We start from the raw sequence: 23,377 nt of genomic DNA on the forward strand, positions 1-23,377 counted from the left end.
CTGTCTCTACTCCCACTACTTCGACGAGCAAACCATAGCGTCACATTCCCCATAATTACTGCAATAGTTCCACTTACAAAGTCAGCCTTGCACCCTGCTGGTTTTGTTCTTTGTTTAAAGATCAGTTTAGGCATGAAACGTCTTGCAAAGGTCCTCTATGAATCCGCAATTGCGTGGTATTTCCAGGAAAGATAAAGACTCGGATAATAGGTCAGTGAGATAAATTTTTTCTGACTTGTTTGGAGCCTTTTAGAGATCATCTGTCAGCCTTTCTGGCAAGTTGGTAAGGGAAACTCATTTGCGATGTGCAATGGCCAATTGGAAACACCAGTCGTGGTTCGAAATCATTTCAAGACTCAGGATTGAACCTGGCACGAGGCCGCAAGCAACAGTGAGTCAAAACGAGAATTTTAAGATTTCCCACTGGGAATATTGGGAAAGATTTTTCAAGATTTCAAGAAAGATTTTTGTCATAATCCCATTGCGGAAAGATCAGGTCATCGGAGGTCGTCGGAGTAATGTTAGAAACTTCAAGAGGCAAAAGTGAATGCCTCATCCTGTAGAATGATTTCATAATCGCTCCTAAAATCCAAGCTCACTGCTCTCCACCACTCGCTTGTTCCTCTCTTCTTCCACAAGAGGAGCCTTCTCCTCCCAATCTTCACTCAGGATCTCAAGTTGGAAGTACACCACCACCTGACGTCATCCTCCATCACTACCCATGATCTTTTCTTTCCTATTTAAAACTCCCAAAAGTCCCCATCTCTTTGTAGGCTGCAATGTTTCTTCCCTTTTCTTCTCCCCTATTCTTTCATCCCTTTGTCACATCTATTACTTGTCTAAATGCTCCACTATTAGTGCACTGTCCTTTTACCCTCTGCCCCTTCACTCTTGCAAAAGGCAACATTTTTTTACACAAAAACATCATTATCAGGGGGAAATGACTCTTAAACCTCCCTCAGTTAAAACAATATACAAATATACAGGCAACCTTCACAAAGGAGATGATTTGGTCCATCATTCCTGCAACTTATCAAAAATATATTAATTGGATACATTAGTTTATCGATTTGCACTACATTGCCAAAAGTATGCGGACACCCCTTCTAATTTGTGGATTCGGATATTTCAACTGCATCCATTACTGCTAGGTGTACAAACTCAAGCACACTGCCATGCAATCTCCATAGACAAACATTGACAGTCAAATGGGCTGCCCTGAAGAGCTCAGTGACTTTCAACGTGGCACTGTCAAAAGATGCCACCTCTCCAACAAGTCAGTTCATCAAATTTCTGCCCTGCTCGAGCTGCCCCGGTCAACTGTAAGTGCTGTTATTGTGAAGTGGATACGTCGAGGAGCAACAACAGTTCAGCAGTGAAGAGGTAGGCTACACAAGCTCACAGAGCGGGACCGCCGAGTGCTGAAGCACGTAGTGTGGAAAAATTGTCTGTCGTTGGTTGCAACACTCACTCCCAAGTTCCAAACTTCCTCGGGAAGCAACGTTAGCGCAAGCACTGTTCACCGAGAGCTTCATGAAATGGGTTTCCATGGCTGAATAGCCACACACAAGCCGAAGATTACCATGCACAATGGCAAGCGTCAGCTGGAGTGGTGAAAAGGTCACTGCCATTGGACTCTGGAGCAGTGGAAACACGTTTTCTGGAGTGATTAATCAAGTTTCACAATCTGGTAGTACGACGGACCGATCTGGGTTTGATGGATGCCAGGAGAACGCCACCTGCCTGAAAGCAAAGTGCCAACTCTAATGTTTGGTGAAGGAGGAATAATGGTCTGGGGCTGTTTCTCATGGTTTGGGCAAAGCCCCTTTGTTCCAGTGAAGGGAAATCTTAGCGCCACAGCATACAATGACATTTTAGATGATTCTGTGCTTCCAACTTTGTGGCAAAAGTTTGGGGAAGGCCCTTTGTTGTTTCAGCATGACAATGCCCCCATGCACAAGACGAGGTCCACACAGAAATCGTTTTTCAAGATCAGTGTGGAAAAACTTGACTGGCCTGCACAGAGCCCTGACTTCAACCCCAATGAACACTTTTGGGATGAATTGGAATGCTGACTGTGGGCCAGACCTAATCAACCAACATCAGTGCTCGACCTCACTAATGCTCTTGTGGCTGCATCAAAGCAAATCCCCGCAGCAATGTTCCAACATCTAGTGGAAAGCCTTCCTAAAAGAGTGGAGGCTGTTCTAGCAGCAAAGGGGGAGGCGGGGGGGGGGGGGGAACCAACTCCATATGATACCCATGATTTTGGAATGAGATGTTGGATGAGCAGGTGTCCACATACTTTTGGCCATGTAGTGTATTTCACTGTGGAGTGGGAAGATGAGGTTGAGTGGGGAGGAGCCCACTGGGTCAGGAGCATGGATATCAATCACTGGCATATAAATATATACTAAAAATTACCCCCGTGCGGGAGTGACGGTCATCTCTGCGAGAAAATATATAGCCTCCTGAAGGTAGGGCAGTTTTTGCAAACTTTGAAGTCATGTGACGCGAAAACGAAAGCGAATATCGAAAATCCGGCTCGACAAAATTTAGATATTGTCCCATAGATTCATCTGCCACAATAAAATTCAAGATTGCTTGAGAAATGTAGGAGGAGATAGAATTTGAAAATCGTCATTTTCGCATGAAAATCGTCATTTTCGCATTTTTTGCCAACTGTGAAGTCACGTGACACGAATACGAAAGCGAATATCGAAAATCCGGCCTGACCAAAATTTAGATATTGTCCCATAGATTCATATTCCATAATCAAATTCAAGATCGCTTGAGAAATGGCGGAGGAGATAGAATTTGAAAATCGTCATTTTCGCAACGGACGGACGGACGGACGGATCGAAGGACATCTACATCCATATTATTAGGTCATGCTCGAAGAGATGACCGAAAAAGGCAATGTGTTTGTGTGTCTCCTCCATAACTCCTAAACGAAAAAACCTAGTTGCCTGAATCTTTGCATGCAGACTTAGAAAATTACAGGGAAGTGCAAGAGTGAAAATTGGGTGTTTGGGTTAATTAAAACACCCCTTTTGAAGATAATTAACGGCCTTATTTAATTATATCCTTCATCAGGCGATCCTCGGCCACTGTGCTGTCTGGGGTCTGAAAGCGTTTCCTGGGTAACCTCGCTAGGGTCTGAAGCCGCCATGTTTTTGGTCTGCTCTACCATGCCTTGATTTGGAATAGGCAGCAACGATTTATTCACGATAAAGTTGTTTTCTTCACTTTCCTCACTCATATTATCAAATGCCTGTTCATCATAGCTACGAATCATTGGGTGCATTGCAATGCTGATAAACTCCCGGAGACGTCAGTGTTTGTTGCTTTATTTCATTTCTGCACATACGATCACCATGAGAATCTCTTAAACTAACCAGAATTACAAAATGTAAGCTCCAGATTTGAAAGCATCAGCAGTTCTGACTCCCCCAAAAAGTGTTGATTTGTCCAATTTGGACATTGCATGGGATTGCCAAGTCAGGCATTCCTTTGGAGTGCTTGAGTGTTTAAGCCACTTATGGAGCTGTGGCTCTTACTACAGTTGACTTACTACAGTCAACAGTTACTACAAGGTAGAGGTACGTTTACAGCACACATAGACGTTGTTAATATGGGTAGACTTGGATCTGCACGGACTCTCTGTGGGTGTGTGGACATGCCTTGCCTGTTACAGATGTCGTGGTGGCAAAGTTTCATCACATATCTTTTAGAGGTTCTTTCAGGTTTTCCTTTGTCCTCGCATCTGTTTCTAAAGCATTTGGTTATCGGATCTGCTTTACAAAGGTTCAATGTTTCTCTTTGTGAGTTTCAAAGCAAAATATATTTGAAAACACCCGATTTCCAAGCCGTTTGCCGTATTAACATGTTTTCTTAATTACCGAGCCAAAATTTTTTCTACCCATCACAATAGCTGTTTATAAAGAATAATGTTTGTGAACATCTCCCTGAAACGTCTCTATAAATGTAACATTTTTCGGTGAAAACTACTCAAGGTTTTTGGGTTGTATACAGTACGTAGTGTAGTTGGTAATCACACCGACTCCAACCTGCCGATTCCCGAAAAATTGCTGGTATCCGCCGTGTGTGTGTGTGTGTGTGTGTGTGTGTGTGTGTGTGTGTGTGTGTGTGTGTGTGGTGTTCACAAAGCACAACATAGTCACTCTGATCTCTCTCTCTCTCTCCCGCTCTCTCTCTCTCTCTCTCTCTCTCTCTCTCTCTGTCACTCTCTCTCTCTCTCTGTCACTGTCTCTCTCTCTCTCTCTCACTCTCACTCTCACTCTCACTCTCACTCTCACTCTCACTCTCACTCTCACTCTCACTCTCACTCTCACTCTCACTCTCACTCTCACTCTCTCTCTCTCTCTCTCTTTCTCTCTCTCTCTCTCTCTCTCTCTCTCTTTCTCTCTCTTTCTCTCTCTTTCTCTCTCTCTCTCTCTCTCTCTCTCTGTCTCTCTCTCTCTCTCTCTCGCTCTCTCTGTCTCTGTCTCTCTCTCTCTCTCTCCATATCCGGAAGGTCGATATATCTGGATGGATGGTTATCTCCACATGTGTCTGGACGGTGGTTATGTCCAGACGGGGTTTGTCTCCGGACGTGTCTGGATGGTATTTTTCTCTGGATGTGTCTGGAGGGGAGTTTGTCTCCAGATGTGTCCAGATGGGAGTTTGCCTCTGGACGTGTCTGGATTGGAGTTTGTCTCCAGACATGTCCGGGCAGTGTTTATGTCTGGACGGAAATTTGTGTCCAGGCAGTGTTTATGTCCGGACGGGAGTTTGTCTTCAGACAGCTTGGCTCCAGATGCATCCGGGTGATGTTTGTCTCCGAACGTATAGGGGTATTGTTTTTGGCTGGACGAGAGTTTGTCTCCAGATTCGTCCGAGCAGTATTTATGTTCTGGCCGTGTTTGTCTCCAAACGTAGTTGGGTGGTGTTTATGTCTGGATGGGAGTTTGTCTCTGGATGTGTCCAAGCATTGTTTGTCTCCGGACAGCTTGGCTCCAGACGCATCCGGACGGTGTTTATCCCTGGACTGTGTTTATCTCCGGACATGTCTGGGCGGTGTTTGATTCTGGGTGGTATTTATAGTATGACCGGTAGAAAATGGATTTCAGATATTATTTTGTTTCCATCTTCACTGTTATTCTGTGCAGAAGCATTTTGATGAGACAGAATTAATCGTAATGGATGCTTCACCACATGTCTGCCTTCCCTCAGCCTCCCCCTTCCTCATTCTCCCTTCCTCCTCACTCGCCCTCCTTCCTCGCTCTCCCTCCCTCCTCTCTTTTCCCCCTCCATCCTGTCTCTTTACCCATTCCTCCTCTCTCTCCCCCTCCCTCCTCTCTCTCTCACTCTCTCTGTCTCTCTCTCTCTCTCTCTCTCTCTCTCTCTCTCTCTCTCTCTCTCTCTCTCTCTCTCTCTCTCTCTCTCTCTCTCTCTCTCTCTCTCTCTCTCTCTCTCTCTCTCTCTCCTCTCCCTCCTCCCTCCTCTCTCTTTTCCCCTCCCTCCTCTCTCTTTCCCCCTCCCTCCTCCCTCCTCTCTTCTCTCTCTTTCCCACTCTTTCTCCTCACTCTTCCTCCATCCTCTCTATCACTCCCCTCTTTCCACCCCCCCTACCCCGTCTCAGTGTTCCTGTCAGCGAAGAGACAGGTTTGTACTTGCGAGTGTGTATATATATATATATATATATATATATATATATATATATATATATATATATATATATATATATATATATATATATATATTGAACAAAAATATAAACGCACCAACCTAAATATCTAAGTCAAGATTGCCATTATGGGAAAATGGTCAAACCGATGATATGTTTGAGCAATGGTTCCTTTGTTTTGCTCAAGACAGATGTTCCCATTGAAATTGACCACTCTGAGTGTGTGGACTCACACGTTGAGTAATCCTTCCCATGAGCACCATGGGGCTTGACAGAGTGATGGTCAGTGAGCGTGACCAGGACACAAACACTCCCTATAGCTTGCCCTATAAAAGGCCTCCCCAAAATGTGGACTGGTGCCAAATGTCAACATGCCACAGATGTCACAAATCTTGAGGGGGCGCGCCATTGGCATGCTGAATGCTGGGACGTCAGTACGGGCCGTTGCAGCACCACTCCACCGTTGCAGCACCACTCCACTTCAATGTCCACCACTCCACCATTAGCCGCCTGAGAATGCGCCTCAGAGAGACTGGAAGCACCGTAAACCGCCCACTTACCCGGCTACCACGTGTGACCACCGCCGGTCAGGATCGTCACATGAGGCTGCAACATCTCCGGGATCGACTCCGACCGGCCACGGGGACTGCCGATGAGACTGTCGGGCTGCATAACAGGCGCATTTCAGCCCAGACGGTGCGTAACCGCTTGAGGGAGGCCAACCTCCGAGCCCGCCGACCACACCGGGGACTCGACCTCACTGCAGTCCGGCGTCAGACCCGACTGAACTGGGCCAATGTTCACTTGCGCTGGACCCTCGCACGATGGAGGAGAGTGCTGTTCACCGATGATTCGCGGTTCCAGCTGTATCGGGCTGATGGCGGACTCCGCGTCTGGCGTCGGGCTGGGGAGCGCTACACTGACGCCAATGTCCTTCGTCGGGTGTCACACGGTGGTGCCAGTGTTATGTTGTGGGCAGGCATATGCCATGGAGAGCGCACTCGGCTTCATTTCATTGAAGGCAACTTGAACAGGCAGCGGTACAGGGACGAGATACTCAGACCCATCGTCGTGCCGTTTGTGCGCCTTCACCATGTGACGTTTCAGCACGACAATGCTCGCCCCCATGTTGCCAGGATCTGCATGGACTTCCTCGGTGAGGAGGACATTGATGTCCTCGACTGGCCTCCATATTCTCCCGACATGTCGCCCATCGAGCACCTTTGGGACGTTCTTGATCGACGCGTACAACAACGTTACGCAGTCCCAGAGAACGTCCGCCAGCTCCGTGTGGCTCTCCAGGAGGAATGGGAAAACATCCCTCAGGCCACCATCGATAATCTGGTGATGTCCATGCACCGGAGATGCACCGCTCTGCGCGACGCCAACGGTGGACACACCCGCTACTGACTGTGTGAACTCTGACAGTGACACCTCGGTTGTGTCGGCTGTTGTAGCGCAAAGACTGTCGCCAGAATTCTCAAGGAACTCTTTGAAATTTAATGCTCAATTGTCATGGATTCTATAACCAAATTGTTGTGAAGATTTAGTATTAATGAGTTCGAGGTAAAATAGTAACAATCGCTTGGTGCGTTTATATTTTTGTTCAGTGTATATGTGTGTGTGTGTGTGTGTGTGTGTGTGTGTGTGTGTGTGTGTGTGTGTGTGTGTGTGTGTGTGTGTGTGTGTGTGTGTGTGTGTGTGTGTGTGTGTGTGTGTGTGTGTGTGTGAATAGTCCATGTGGCCTGACCCAGTTGCCTCAGTTCGAATCCTGTGAGTCGCTGAGTGATCACGTTAGTCCCACGCCACAGAGACCTCCCACTGGATCCCGCATCCAAGGTCGCGTTACTGTGCGTTTGAAGTCCTGCGATGGATGAGTGACATGCCAGCGCAGTCACGTAATAGATCTTATCTTTGGCTGAGCTCAGCAAATCACTTGATGCGATCTCATCTTATCAAGCAATCAATCTGCCTTTAACAGGACGAGATTAGAGGCACCAGATGAAACCATTGCGAGCAAGCAGGATGAGCCAGAGACCAAGTGTGGGGGTGTGAAAAGCACAAATGTACAGAAACAAACAATCAAAGATAATCCCAAATTGTTACCCATGACCAATACGCACCCACAAAACGGACCAAGTGATGGACGGGAACATTAATCATCTTCAGCTAGTGGACAAAAAATGAAATGGAAACACCAATGTAAAGTCACTTAATAAGGTGTTCAACAACCACATGTGGCTCGTATGGCCTGTATGTGCCATGGCACAGAGTAAACCAGCATCTCGAGTTCTGCAGGAGGGATGCGTCACCATTCTTCCACGAGATAGTCAATCAACTCACACCTGTTTGATGGAGGTGGAAAACGCTGTCTCGGGCGTCATTCCAGAATATCCCATAAATGCTCGATTGGGTTCAGATCTGGTGACTGAGAAGGCCATGAACTGGATAACATCAGTGTCATGCTCATGAGACCATTGGGTGACCACTCGTGCTCTGTGGAGTGGGGTATTAGGGGCGGGGGTGGGTTCTCCTATTGCAGCCACGGTAACTATAATTATGGGCAACTAGGCCCGTTCAACATTTTTACACATGACATTAAGCATGCTGGGATGTTATTTGCTTCTTTAACACATGGGCTACACCTGTGTGGAAGCCATTTCTTGGTGTCCCTCATTTACCCAGGTGTTTCAAATTTTTTTTTGTCTACTTCCTGTATGTCCTCAGACCTCAGGCACACAATCGGAGACAAATTGAGAGATAGGGCCAAAAACTATATGCATATTTTTTGGTAAACATAGGCCAATCATCTGGCTGATCATGTCATTGACACCGTTACACCGACCGTCGATAATTATGTGACACCTCCACCACAGTACGTGACACAGCTACAATCCAAAATGGCAGACTTTAAGAAGCTCGTTCTGGAGCTCCATGCTGTTCAACATCAATCGTGCCCAGGTTCGTGTACCCCTTGTAAGTACAGAGAAAAATGCCGAATCTCACGCTACCATTCGCCTTCACCTTCTGTGATCACTCCAGATTAGTGTTGGTACAACGTCTCCTTCAGTGCTAATGCTCGTCAATGTTGAGCACTGTGCTCGTACGGGCCGCAGGGAAATGACGAGGCCCACAACTAATGGCGATGAATTTACCTGGCCCATACGTCAGTTGCCTTGTTTTCCTTATGGATCGTTCTTGCAGACTTCCTTTTCTTGTGGATAAATGGACGAAATGAGCATCGTGCCACCGTCTGCCACTGAACAGAAAAATCGACAGGACTATTCATGACACACCGCGAACAACATTGATATTGCTACTTTTGGAGAATGTCTCCTCCATCTTGATTTTGGTTCACGTCACTTATTTCCGTGGTGGTTTACTATTGCTGACACAGATACTTTATCCTGGGTTTTATTCTCCTCATTGATCATCGCCGTCTATTGGATACCTCAACACAGCTTAGTGTTCTCAGTAAGCATCCACGTTTTCGTCACTGAGCATCATGTGTTGCCTTCCATCCACACCCACATGTCCTTTTCAGAAAGCACTTCCTGACTTCCCATCCATAGCACACTAAACAGTGACAATCCAGCACATCAAACAACAGATCACGCATCACATCAAGATCACGGGACCCCTCTTTTCATGCGTGCTCACTGACTAGCGCCCGAGAAATTATGTATCGCCCACCTGGAGTTTCTCGATGTGTTACAATGTGGTATCATCAAACCATCGTCCAGCAGTTGGCCCTCACCGCTGCACATGGTACCTAAAACACACCTTGGGATTGACAAATTAGCAGGGATCACTGGTCCTTAAACAATGTGACTGTTCCAGATCGTTACCCCATTCCACACATTCAGGGTTTTACAGCTACACTCCATGGTGTTGCAATCTTCTCCAAGGTCGACCTCATCCATGCGTACCATCAGACTCCTGTGGATCCAGATGACATCCCGAAGACAGCAGCTACCATGTCTTTTGGCCTGTTTGAACTCCTTTGGATGCCATTTGGCCAACGCAATGCCACACAAACCTTTCAACGTTTTATCGGTCAGGTGCTTCGGCGATTACACTTCTGTTCTGTGTCCTAATCGATATTATAAACACCAGTGCAACCACAGAAAAAGATGAGGAACACCTACGTCTCCTCTTCACCCATTTGCAGGACTTCGGCGTCGTCGTCAATCCCACAAAGTGCATATTCGGCATTCCGTAGTCGAAGTTCCTCAACCACTGTGTTGAACGCTCAGGACTCCGTGCACTCAAGAAGGTGAAGATAACTCCAGGATTTCCCCGTTACCGTCATCTCAAAGCAAGCTGTGAGAGTTTTTGTGGCTCGTCAAGTTTTACCAGTGATTTATTCCAAACGCAACCACAACACTGCAGCTGCTGAATGAGTTACTCACAACTGGTATGCACCCTGAAGTGTTCCAATAGTTGAAAGCAACCTTGTCAGCTTTGCACACCATCAAAGATGCACTCGCCAACACCTCTCTCCCGATTAATCCAAAGCCAGAGGCGCCAACAGGCCTGATGGTAAACGCGTCTGAGGTCACAGTAGATGTGGAACTTCACCAGTTCATCGATGCCAACTGACGCCCACTGGCCTTCTTCTCTAAAATGCCGAAACCAACAGAGCGCAATTGCAGTGGCTTCTTTCGGGAATTACTCACTGTATACCTCACCATCAAGCATTTCCACCACTTATTTGGGGCCAGACAATTATCTGTCCTGACAGACCACAATCCTTCAAATTTCATTCTCTCTACCCATTCTGGCACTTACTCTCTTCACACACTTTGCCAACTCGGTTATATCTTACAATTCGCCACTGACATCCGGTACATCGATGGAATCGCGAACTTGGCAGCCGACGCTCTCTCATGCATCGGGGTATTGGCGTAGTATTCTACCAACACACTGGCTATCGATTTCAATGCACTTGCAGCAGCACAACGGGAGGACATCTCCACCATCTGTGGTCTGCAACCGGTTCACTTACATTTTGCGAGTTGCCGCTCCCAGGGACAAACACTACCCTCGTGTGTGATACATCGATGGGACAGTCATGCCCTTTCAATCCTACAGCATTCTGTCATACAGTCTTAAACACATTTCACTCACTTGCACACCCAGGTATTCGAGAAACCCAGCGACTCATCACCATATGCTACATCAGGCTACACATCAATGCCGACATGCGTCGTTGGGCTAAGCAATGTTTTCAATGTCAACGCTCCCAGATCCAACATCAAATCTGGTGTTGAAAAGCCACTTTGTGGCTTTTCAACACCAGATAGGCATTTTGACAGGGTCCATGTGGATCTTGTCGGTCTCTGACAACATTCAAATGGGCACTGCAATTTACTGGCATGTGTTGACTGCTCCACCTGTTGGCCAGAGGCTACACTGATAGTTGACATCACCGCACCTACCATCGTCAGGGCCCTTATCCACACCTGTATCACGTGTTTTGGTGTTCCATCAACCATCACTTCGGATCGTGGTGGCCAGTTTGAATCGGCTCTATTTCGTGAGCTGACTAAACTCCTGGGTACGGACCGTGTGCGAGCCACCGCCTCCCATCCAGCAGTGAATAGTATGGCGGAGCATTTCCACTGCCAACTCAAGTCTTCCCTGAAAGCATAGGACAACTCCACATACTGGACGGACATCGTACCTATGGTCCTGCTTGGTAAGTGAGCTGCTATAATAGATGGCCTTGGATGCTGCACTGCAGAGCTGGTATGTGGTGCACCATTTTGTTTCAAAGTAGAATTATTCTCAGCATCCGATGACACCTTGCCCGATGCCATTAACTGCGCCAACCAACTTCGTTCGGCCATGCAGGGCCTCCCGGTGAGACTGACACATACGCAGTTTTTATTCCCCAGGAATTTCGTACACGAACCCACATATTCGTACGGCATGACGTTGTCCGGAAACCCTACCCTATATTAACGGTGAGTGTGATACAGTCACCATAAATCGCTTGAAGCAAGCTAATCTTGATGCAGCACCAGAGTCGACCCACCCACTGACTAACGGGTCGACACCCACTCCAACCATCATATCATCATAAACAACTCACTGTTGGCGTCATGTACACTTCCCAGCACGATATTTACGAGAGTACGTTTTTCTTGTTGACCATTTCTCTTTGCTGTGACTTTTTTCACATGGACAGTCTACATCACTTCTCCTACACCATATAGTATTTTGTTTGCACCTTCCTTTTGCTTAATGCACAAGGAGGGGGGGAGTCAGATAGTGATATCATTTTGCCATTGGTTTCCTTAAATGTGAATACGCTTTAGCTTTGGTTTAACAGGATTTCCCATCAGGGGTTTTGAGAACTTTTACTGTTGCGGTTTAAATAAAGAATGTCGCTATCTCGGGGATCAATGTAGTCGGACGACACTGAACCCTCTCTGTAGTAGCTATGTCCTTCCTCTCAAATGTGGTTACCAAGACTGTTCACAATATTCTAGATGAGGCAATCACCAAATTCCTTTACAGGGTTAACACGAACTCTTCTGACTTTTAATTAATCCCCCGACAAACACAACCTAAAACCCTGCAACCATTACCTATAGGTGCTTGCACTGTCCTGTCTGCTTACTCCCCAAATCTATTTCCACCCCCAGATCCTTCGCCTGTGTGATACGCTGCCCCCATTGCTTCTTGCATCATGCAGTCCTTATCTTTATTATTCCTACCCATCCCCAGCATCTTACATTTCTTTCTGTTAAACATCATCTGCCAATCTTTTGCCCAATCTATTAAACTATCTAGACTTTCCTGAATCTTATCACTCGCCTTCTCTGCCATCAAGGTTACCTCCAAGCTTAGTGTCATCTACAAAGTTGGAAAGCTTGACCCCCGTGGGGATCTGCTTCACTTCACTATGAGACAGATCCACTTCATTCTGTAGGTCGAGACAGATGGAGAACCAAATGGTTCCTTATACTTTCCATTTGAATGAAATATTTGTAAGCAGCGCCATGGAGCACACTGTTCGGAAAAGCAGGTGTGAAGGACTCTGCTCACTCCACGGGGTAACGTTAAATGAGGCAAGATGAAAACTTTTGCCGAAGAAGGCTCTTCCAGCCAACATTTTGTCTAATTTATCTTTCACAATTATCCTTCTTGTCTTCAGCTGGGAAAGGTGTGAGAAAAGCCAGCAGGGAAAACTGAACCTGGAAGAGCAACTTCTTGCCCCCTTTTCTAACGACCAGGCATTTTGGGAGAACAAAAACAGAGGTCCTTGAATATGTACAAGATAAATAAATCTTGGCGAAGTAATGAGCAAAATCACACCCCAGTCTTGGCACGCGCAAAGGGGACTCCCTTCGGATCGTCTGGTAAGTGAGTTTGACCCGACATTCCAAGGAAAAGTGAAATGGAATGCCACGATGACTCGCACTCACCCTTGAAACTGGTGCTTGGGGAGTTCATGCACGGGAAGGCCCATCAGGGGTGCCCCCCTCACCCCCCTATGGAGATGATGGCACAGCAAATTGAAAACAACATTCATGGAAGGAATTTCTTATTGGAAACATTGTTGTTTTTTCTTGTTTAAAAAACACTTTTATTTCTCCTCCTTTTGAGTCAAGACAATGGAAGCATCAACAATGACATAAGTGGTGCAATGCTTATTTCCATTTTCTCAGTGTACACGCAAGCTCTTGTGCAGGGAGAAGCTTATCTAAGAAATGGGCAAAAAGGGTGAAGATCAAGGCTCCAAAGGGCTGGCTGGATAGCTTAGACCTTGGAGGTATGCACACTCACCTCAAAGCGGTCTAGCCTGGGTTTGAATCGCGAGCCAGCTATAAACTGCCATTCCGGTGTTTCACAGGTAGGGAGATTCGGCAATGTGTGTTGCGGTCCCTCGGATAGTTGGTGGATGTTAAAGATCCAATGTTGTCCTTCGTGAAGAGTAGGCGCGCACGTTATCGCCGGCACCCTAAATCGATAAAAAAAATTCCTGCGCAAACCTCCAGGGGGAACTGCATCAGTGGCACGGCGGTGCTCCCAGCAATGATGAAAAGTGGCAGCCACCTGATGCATACAGGAGAGAATAGAAGAATGTTCCAAAAGGCAGGGCTTTGGTGGTTTGATGACAAAGGGTGGACAATCAAATCGTTGTGAAATCGTTGTTGGTATCATCATTAGACATCACGTTTACGTATATTTGCATCGCAATCGCTTCGGCTCGTGCAGTTTCCATAATTTCAGTTTATTTGCAAAACTTTTTGCTTTAATTTTTTTTTTCCTCAACTTCTATAACTCTATGATCATTATAACCTGGAGGTATTATATCCATCTTGTAATCTTGAATTTGCACCATCAACACATTTCATGCACCCACGGAAGGATCAGTAACGAGTGTCGAGTTTCAAACAACACGTTCTCGTCCCTAGTAGAACGTCGAACCACCTCCTCTCGGAACACTCATACCTTAACGATTGCCGACCTTGTGACCCGCAGGTTTCTGGTATTACGATCAGCTACGCCAAGCGCCTGCAAATCAACCTCCGTCTGCAACCATTCCCTGATATCACGTGAGTCCCTTCAGATCTCCTTGCCGTCTGTACACTTGATCACACTCACCAGCAGTACACTTCATCAACTGAAAGTTCGAAATGAAGAATTCTCTTTGCCTTTCGTTTAATTATTTTTAATGTTCCGAATGATTCACGAGATGCCATCTTGTTGCCAACGATGCCAACGAGTCGAAGAAGTTCAATCATAACAATAAAGGCCATTCCAAGAGCTTGCTTCTCCTTATCAAATTGACATGAAAATGTTTCCTTTTCTGAAGTGGGTAAGAAAAGATAAGAATTGCTCGGTCTATCATCTGGTCGCATTTGACTCCACTGGATCATTGATTATTCATAATCACTGCTCGGTCAGCCTTTTGCTGCCCCCTAGAAACAATGGAAGCTTTGTTATCTCCGATGGAAGTCCTTAGCAATAATTCGGCCGAGCACTTGTCATCGACCAATATGGCCAGACTGTTGTGATGACGAGGAACTTCAGAGGAATGCCACATTTTTTTTTGTCTTGACTAATTTCACGAATTGCCTGATCTCAGGTGCTGATTGGGTTAATGTTTTCTGCCTCTAAACGCAAATTTAGGCCTTTGATTCTTACGTACGGTCTAGGTTACGAATTGGTTATTGATTAAACCATGGGCACGCTCACTTGCAGAGAGCATTTCCTTTGGGAAGCCGAGTTGAGAGCTGCCGTGCGTTTTGCAACGGTGCTCTGAGGACCGTGCGGTCATTCCCCTCCACTCGCGCTGTCAGGCGTAATCAGTCGAGAATGCTTGAGGGTTGCAAGGCTCGGCCGTTTGACCCCGGTGGGAAGGTTGCGGTTAAGCACAGGCCCGATCACTGCTTGCCGTCATTGTCACGAGGCACTTAGCGGGCCCCGGGTCTAGTTTACCTCTGGTTCGGTTACCATTTTGGCCTGCGTATCGCATCGTCGCACTCACGTTTGCCTCCTTTTCTTGTCCCTTTCCTTGCAGGTTACTCAATTTGTCCAAGGACATCCTATTCCCGATGGTTTGGCTAAATGAGGTAAGATAATTGTATTTTAAAGCTAGGCAACTTACTCCTTTGGATACGGGGTGTCTGACTGAGAGAGTGCATGAAACACAGCGAAGTTCTAAGGACTCGGATGATGGGCATGGCCTTTCAAGGTCCCCGGCACGCAATGAAACGGATAGACAGAGCCAAACGTGCCGCAAATCCGTACGCATTAGCTCCCGGGAGCTTTAAATGCCTTGGAGAGAAAGCTCACAAGGGAAATTATCATTTCCACAGTTTGTTCCAAAAACGAAGTGGCCAGAGGCCAGAGAGTCGGCGGTGCACTAGCAGCAGTCCGCGTGGTACAAAAAGGTCTCAAATTCATTTTGGAAGTCAATGGGTTGCAGAAAGGAGAACCACATGGCCTGAATACCATAATTTCCTTTCAAGTGGTCTCTGGTTGGCATGTGAAATTGGGCATTTTTTGACCGGTTGTACCTGTTATGGATGGACGTCAAAAAGCTGCAGATATATAGGGCCTGCGTGGGCCTAGCCTTTCGGCCTACATGGGTCATTATGAGAGGCACCGTCACTACACCTGGAATCCATTTGGGGCAGTAGGAATCGGTGGGTCAGACCTGAGAACAAGCATGGCCTGTGTCTCGAGAGGCAAAGAGTAAAAAAAAAAAAAAAGAAGAAGAAGGAGGAATAGCTTGAAATCCAAAATTCAATCACTCCAGGATGAAGTCCGAACCTCCCCAAAGTCGGCCTCTTGTCGGAGCCAATTTTTGTCCTTGTAGTTTACGATTTTTCAACTTTCAAAGCTGCTACAAAGTCAGTCACAGCAACAATTGTTGCGCAATAATTGTGATGAATGTTGGCTGCAACAATCAATGGAAGTTGCACGTGAAAATGGGTCTTGTTTATTTGGTGGTAATCGACCATTTTGATTGTCGATAGATGTGCCTCTTGTCTTGGTCAACTTCCACCCTGCTTTACGCACCCAGGTATTGACCTGAAGTTGACCTGTCCCCATATGTTGACCACTTGTAGTGGGAGTTGATAGGATAGCTCAGGAGTATAGTTCAGACCTTTGTGCGGTCTCGTATGTTTTATTGCTAGCCTAACTATAAACTGTCGCCCTGGTGCTTCACAGGTGGGGCGTTGTATCACTGAGCATGCCGTCCTTCCAGAGGGGATGTTAAGCTCGAAACCATCTGCTATAAATCACTGTCTGATGTTAAAGATCTCATGGTGAAAGTGTATACATCATCAATAAGAATTGCATTTCGAAAAGGATAGAACAGACCAGGTAGCGAATGAGAAAATTTTGTAGGCACTGAGTCCATCTCATGCCATGAATGGAGATGGCGATAACTTGAAATGTCCTTCTTCCTTGCAGACTGCCACTATTAATGAAGAAGATGCCAAAAAAATCAACGACAGCATGAATATCCCTCTCAGCATCATCACCTTCCTTGAATTCATCCTCATGATCCTCGGTGTTCTGATCATTCTCCTCAGTTTATTCTGCTACATGGTCTTTCCGGGGCACAAGGTGATCACACGCATATCCACGTGTTTCACATCGAAAAAAGGATCGGGTATCAGTTATAATGGAAAGCCACGGGAGGCACCATAGTGGTGCACAAAGTGATTAAAACCACCGGTAGCTAGTAAGTGGGGTACAATTGGGGGTATGAACCAGACTCGGTCGTGTATTATGAAGGAGAACCCCAAATGAGTGCCTAAGGGGCCCTGCATAAAGGTGATTTTCAGGTGTGCTTTGGGATGTCTTCACAAGAATCGTTTTGTTTGTCATTGCAGGACGACATGGAAGATAAGCTAGTGAATGATCACTACCGGAACAGCATACCAATGTAGTTTTAAAGACCTCAGATGCAAATCACAATGTTATGGCCCCTTCTCTGCACCTGAAAGCTGCTTACGATACATTTAGCACACTGTAGCTTTGTCTGCAAGCGGATGGACGGAGACATTCTTGGCCCAGGCGAAATGGATCTCCGGCCAACACGTTTTGCAAAGCATGCAGAAAAATGTCTGTGGAAAACATCCTGGGTAACCCCAATGGTGGTTTACTATTCAGGTTTAAGCCCCCCAGAGGGGAATGCTGGACTTCATTGAGGAGTTATATTCTTTTGACCCTTTGTATCTCCATGTCCACCTACTGCAAACGATGCATCACACGCAATTCTCATGCTATGTGGGGTGTTCAAAAAGTTATGACACCGAGATGCTCACAATTGTCCAAGAGATGCCAACTTTTTAGTTTTTAATAAATATTCTTCTTTCTTTTGTAGGCAGCACATGACTGTGGGGAGCATCATTTGCTGGGGCACAGCTGTGCCTTTGATACAGTTCCCCCTGTCGGTTCGAGCAGGAATTTGGAATTTGTTCATGGTGCTGACGATAGCTCACCTATTCTTTGGAAAGGACACTGTGAGTTCTTTAACATCCACCAACCAATGCTGTGAGACGGGATGCCAGTTTAACGTCAATCTGAGGGGAAGCACACACATTGATGAATCATCCTGCCTGTAAAACACCAGGATGACAGATTATAGCTGGGTCAGGATTCAAACCCAGGTTAGACAGATTAGAGGCCAGTGTGCATAACTTTAGGCAATCTTGGCAGCTCAGGAAAATATATATATATATATATATATATATATATATATATATATATATATATATATATATATATATGTATATGTATATATATATATGTATATATATATATATGTATATATATATATATATATATATATATATATATATATATATATATATATATATATATATATATATATATATATGTATATATATATATATATATATATATATATATATATATATATATATATATATATATATATATATATATATATATATATATATATATATATATATGTATATATATATATATATATATATATATATATATATATATATATATATATATATATATATATATATATATATATATATATATATATATATGTATATATATATATATATATATATATATATATATATGTATATATATATATATATATATATATATATATATATATATATATATATATATATATATATATATATATATATATATATATATATATATATATATATATATATATATATATATATATATATGTATATATATATATATATATATATATATATATATATATATGTATATATATATATATATATATATATATATATATATATGTATATATATATATATATATGTATATATATATATATGTATATATATATATATATATATATATATATATATATATATGTATATATATATATATATATATATATATATATATATATATATATATATATATATATATATACAGGGAGCCCGAAAGTTACTTTACCCCTGATAAATTTCTCGCACTTCCCTCCATCCCTTCCCTCTGCCATCGCCCGCTATGGTATGCGGAAACACTGACTCAGAAGAATGATGGAACACATACAGATACAATGACAAATTAATTATTGTAAGTACTGTACAATAAAACCTGTATATTAAAAGAGTTCAAGAACAATGCTTCAATGGTAAGAGGTAAAGTGACTTTCAGACCACCCTGTATATATATATATATATATATATATATATATATATATATATATATATATATATATATATATATATATATATATATATATATATATATATATATATACATATACAAAACAGGAACAAACTCCTGTGTGGGGCTAGTGTGAAAAATGTCTGACTCAACCTGTGACTAAAACCCAAGGACCTCGTCACTGATGTGGTGACATCACTGATTGAGTCTTCGGGATATCCTCAGAAATTTTCACACCAACACCGCAAGCTTTATAATTACCAACCTCTTATGTGCCTGCTTGGCAGACCCCATGTAATTTCTGATGACAGTTTATAGCTCGGCCGCGATTCAAACCCAGGCTCTACAGATTTGAGGTCAGTGTGCTTACCTTTAACATTCAGGCTATCCTGTCAGCCCAGTACATATATATATATATATATATATATATATATATATATATATATATATATATATATATATATATATATATATATATATATATATATATATATATATATATATATATATATATATATATATCCTGGTGTTGGCACAGTAGTTAGGGCAGCGGTTTGGGATCCAAAAGGTCCCGAGTTCAAGCCCTGTTGGGCCACTGAATTAATGCACCAGGGGGTTGACTCAGCCTGTCATCCTTCCGAGGTCGGCGAAGTGAGTACCAGTGTACTGGGCCGGTGTATACCCCGGTTAGAATAGGTGTACCAGTTCCCTGTGTCCTAAGAGGCGACCAGGGTTGCGTCAGGAAGGGCATCCGGCGTAAAACCTGTGCCAAATCAGTATGCGGATCATAACGGATGATCCGCTGTGTGACCCGTAACGGGAGCAGCCGAAAGAAGAAGATATATATATATATATATATATATATATATATATATATATATATATATATATATATATATATATATATATATATATATATATATATATTTACAAAGCAGCTTTTCTTGGACTATTATGAATATCTCATTCATATGACATTCTGAAGGCCCCTCATAATATATATATATATATATATATATATATATATATATATATATATATATATATATATATATATATATATATATATATATATATATATATATAGACATTTTTGAAAAGGATCAATCTATTCAAACCAAATATGATGCACAAAGAAATATGATGATCCACTTTGTTCAATGAGTATAATTAATCATTGAATTATCAAAACAATTGTGAGAAAAGTGGAACATTTTTTGTGACAATGTCGTCATTCAGCAAACTGGAATGAAGCAAAACTTGCCAAACTTAAAAAGCAAATGTGTCTTTAATAATTCAAAACAAACAATTATCATCACACTTTATGAGTTATGACTTCTTGTACAATTTGTTCACGTGATGATCGAATTAAGAATTGCTCTTGTCATAATGAACGAGTGTGCACAAGCAAAAACTGTGTGAAGGAAAAGGTTTTAAAAGTTGATGAAAATGTTCTCATGCGTATTACGTATATGCATGTCTGTTCAATATCCATAAAAGCAAATATTGATGATAACAAACGTTTTCTTCTTTTCTTTTTAGTTGTTGTTGTGAAGTCATTGATGACTCATGGTAAAGTTGTTACGAAACTCGAGATTTAGTTTTAAGTCTTTATTAAATGATGCACAAAATAGTTCTGCCTTTGGCTTCCTGAACGATCTCTCTCTCTCTCTCTCTCTCTCTCTCTCTCTCTCCCTCTCCCTCTCTCTCTCTCTCTCTCTCTCTCTCTCTCCCTCTCCCTCTCCCTCTCCCTCTCCCTCTCCCTCTCCCTCTCCCTCTCCCTCTCCCTCTCTCTCCCCTCTCTCCCCCTCTCTCCCCCTCTCTCCCCCTCTCTCCCCCTCTCTCCCCTCTCTCCCTCTCTCCCCTCTCTCCCCCTCTCTCCCCCTCTCTCCCCTCTCTCCCCCTCTCTCCCCCCTCTCTCTCCCTCTCTCTCCCTCTCTCTCCCTCTCTTTTTCTCTTTCTCTCTCGTAGTGTCATAGCGGCTATGTGGTCTTGGTGAGCTGTGATCTGCCCTGTTTTTTTCACCTTTTTATCCTCTTTCGCATTGTTTTTCACCTCCCTTCCTTTGTTTCCCTCTACGCATCGTTATTTGTGCACCCACCCTCCCCTCTTTGTTCGACCTCGGGCTTCGGCCTTCCCTCACGCTGTTGTCACCCTACCCCACCCATCTGTCCTTGTTATTTCAAAGGTTTGTCCTTCGGTTCATCTCCTCCCTCCCCTTCCCTCCATCTCCTCCCTCCCCTTCCCTCCATCTCCTCCCCTCCCCTTCCCTCCATCTCCTCCCCTCCCCTTCCCTTTCCCCTGTTTTCTCCCCACATACCTTTTCCCTGAGATAGAGAGAGAAAGAGCCCACAGCTTCTTGTGGATAGCTTTTAGTTGGCGCCCCATCCCAGCCCTTCAACTGGTCGTTTTTTTTCCTCACTGTCGCTGTGTTTATTTCCTTTGGAAACCTGTCTCGGCTCGTATTTAATTACTGCACGAGAGCAATCACCCATCCTCCCCCTCCTAAATATGACTCCGTATTCCCGTTATTCGGCATTTGAAGCATTAACAAGAAAACATGGCGTCGTCTGTGTCCCTCCCGACGACGTCAGCGTCGAGGATGTCGTTATCGCCACAGGAAACATAGTCGGTACTGACAAGGTTCGTGCCCCTCACGAATGAACAAACGTGTGGTAATCTTCGTGTCTGAGACAGAACTGGTTCACGAAATTGTGTCCACCGGACTATCAACAGATGACGGACATTTCGTGCTCGTCTCCCCTCTGGACACTCCGACCGTGAAGGTCATTATCTCGAACGCTCCTCCTTTCCTGAAGAATCAGACGCTGATCTCCGAACTATCTCGTTATGGTTCTGTGGTTTCTCAAATCACCATGTTACCTTTACGGAGCCAGGACGATCGGACGAAGCATGTGATGTCTTTTCGGAGACAAGCTTGTGTGGTGCTTCCTCCCTCTAACGCTGAAAGAACCTTGAACATCGCTTTAAAACTCAAAATTGATAATCACGATTACCGAGTCTACGTAACCACTGACACCCTGAAATGTTTCGAATGTGGTAATTTCGGACACTTGAAACGATCTTGCCCAAAGGCGACTTCGTCAAACGATGAAACAAACCTCGTCAACAACGATACGTCTTCTTCTTCTTCTTCTTCGACTGTGAAGGAAGCGAATCCCGTGTCCGGTAACAAGGCCCAGTCCTCCCAGTCCTCCCAGTCCTCCCAGTCCTCCCAGTCCTCCCAGTCCTCCCAGTCCTCCCAGCCTGATAGTCGAAGCAGCAAAACGAATGTATGGGATGGTTTCACCATCGTTCCATCAAGGAAGAAGAAGACTACCTGATGGTCGTTTAACCCAGAAGAAGGGAGCATTTACAAACGAGGAAACTGTCGGTAATGTTCCTGCAGTTGTGACTGACGTCACTCTACAAGGCCTACCCGGAATGGACCCGGAATGGACCCGGACCCCGGTACCTACGACCAACAAGTTTACCCTACTTGCCGGTGAGGACATCGACGTCTCCCTGACAGAGACCGCTTTACCTGTTGTCGCAGTAACCAAAACTGTTTCAATCGTTAAAAACTCTCCTATTGGAAAGTCCATTGACGGTGATACACAGACCACTAGTGATGAACCTGCTGTCACTTTGGGAAATGTTAACCCTGAATCCTTGTCAGCAGGAAATAGTGAAACAAATGTTAACCCTGTTACTGCTCCCAGTCCATCACGTGGTGAAGCTGGAAATGCAGGAGATGTTATAATGGATGTTTTACGAGAGACCTCCCCCCCCCCACCACGCTCCCCAAAGTACTGTATACCTCCATACCGTTGGAGGTCGATAACACCGTGACTGTTGAGGGAAGCGATATCGCTACATCCGCTGATGGTGTTTCTGTTTCATCAAATCCCCCGATTATTTCCGTTACTTCACCAGGATGTGTTCCCACAATGGAAGAGCACATAGACCTGGTAACCAGTACAGATCCATGTGTCAATACTGACGACAGTATCGATATGCAGGACAGTACGAGCTTGTGTGACTCAGAAACTAAAACTGACTCTGACGAATCTTACCTGGAGGAAGCAAACAGGAACAGTCAGGTGGAAACAGTGGAGAAGCTGACCAGTCAAGGTCCTACTCCCCCCCCTGAACAAATAAGACTCTTCTTACAAAATACATACAGGAAACACAATATAAACCTGACGGAATACTTTCCAGATCTACCGTCCTTCCTTGAGTGTGCTCAGGCTATCGTACGTAAGCCTGACTTATTCGGTTTCCACCAGACACACTGTCACCGCTTAAAAAATTGAATGCCAAGGCGAAAAGGAATCCTAATCAATTATCCCACTTCTGATCTTATTCTTAGAAGCTATTATTTTCCTCATGGCCAGTTTCAAGATTGGAACGATAAATGTTAATGGTGGTGGGAGTCCGCTCCGCAACATCCAAATTAAACAGCTGGTAGAGGTCAACCGTCTTGACATAGCTTTGTTACAAGAGACCCATGCTGT

General features: G+C 44.3%; 1 protein-coding gene across 3 annotated transcripts in view; it reads left to right on the top strand.

Moving 5' to 3' along the window:
• CD36 (CD36 molecule (CD36 blood group)) overlaps positions 1–23,377 on the top strand; it is a 78,607-nt gene that overhangs the window by 47,265 nt on the left and 7,965 nt on the right. For 2 of the 3 annotated variants that reach the window (XM_085871654.1, XM_085871656.1), the window contains exons 11-14: positions 14,186–14,259; positions 15,228–15,279; positions 16,631–16,786; positions 17,056–17,552. In XM_085871654.1, the coding sequence (XP_085727780.1) occupies positions 14,186–14,259; positions 15,228–15,279; positions 16,631–16,786; positions 17,056–17,112 (339 nt within the window). In that variant the 3' untranslated portion in view covers positions 17,113–17,552. Of the gene's footprint in view, positions 1–14,185; positions 14,260–15,227; positions 15,280–16,630; positions 16,787–17,055; positions 17,553–23,377 lie in introns of those variants that run through there. The other variant, XM_085871657.1, reaches the window with a different exon arrangement.

Source organism: Eptatretus burgeri, chromosome 2, assembly GCF_056783735.1.
Source record: "Eptatretus burgeri isolate ZD-2024b chromosome 2, Ebu_testis_v1, whole genome shotgun sequence".
Lineage (NCBI taxonomy): Eukaryota > Metazoa > Chordata > Myxini > Myxiniformes > Myxinidae > Eptatretus > Eptatretus burgeri.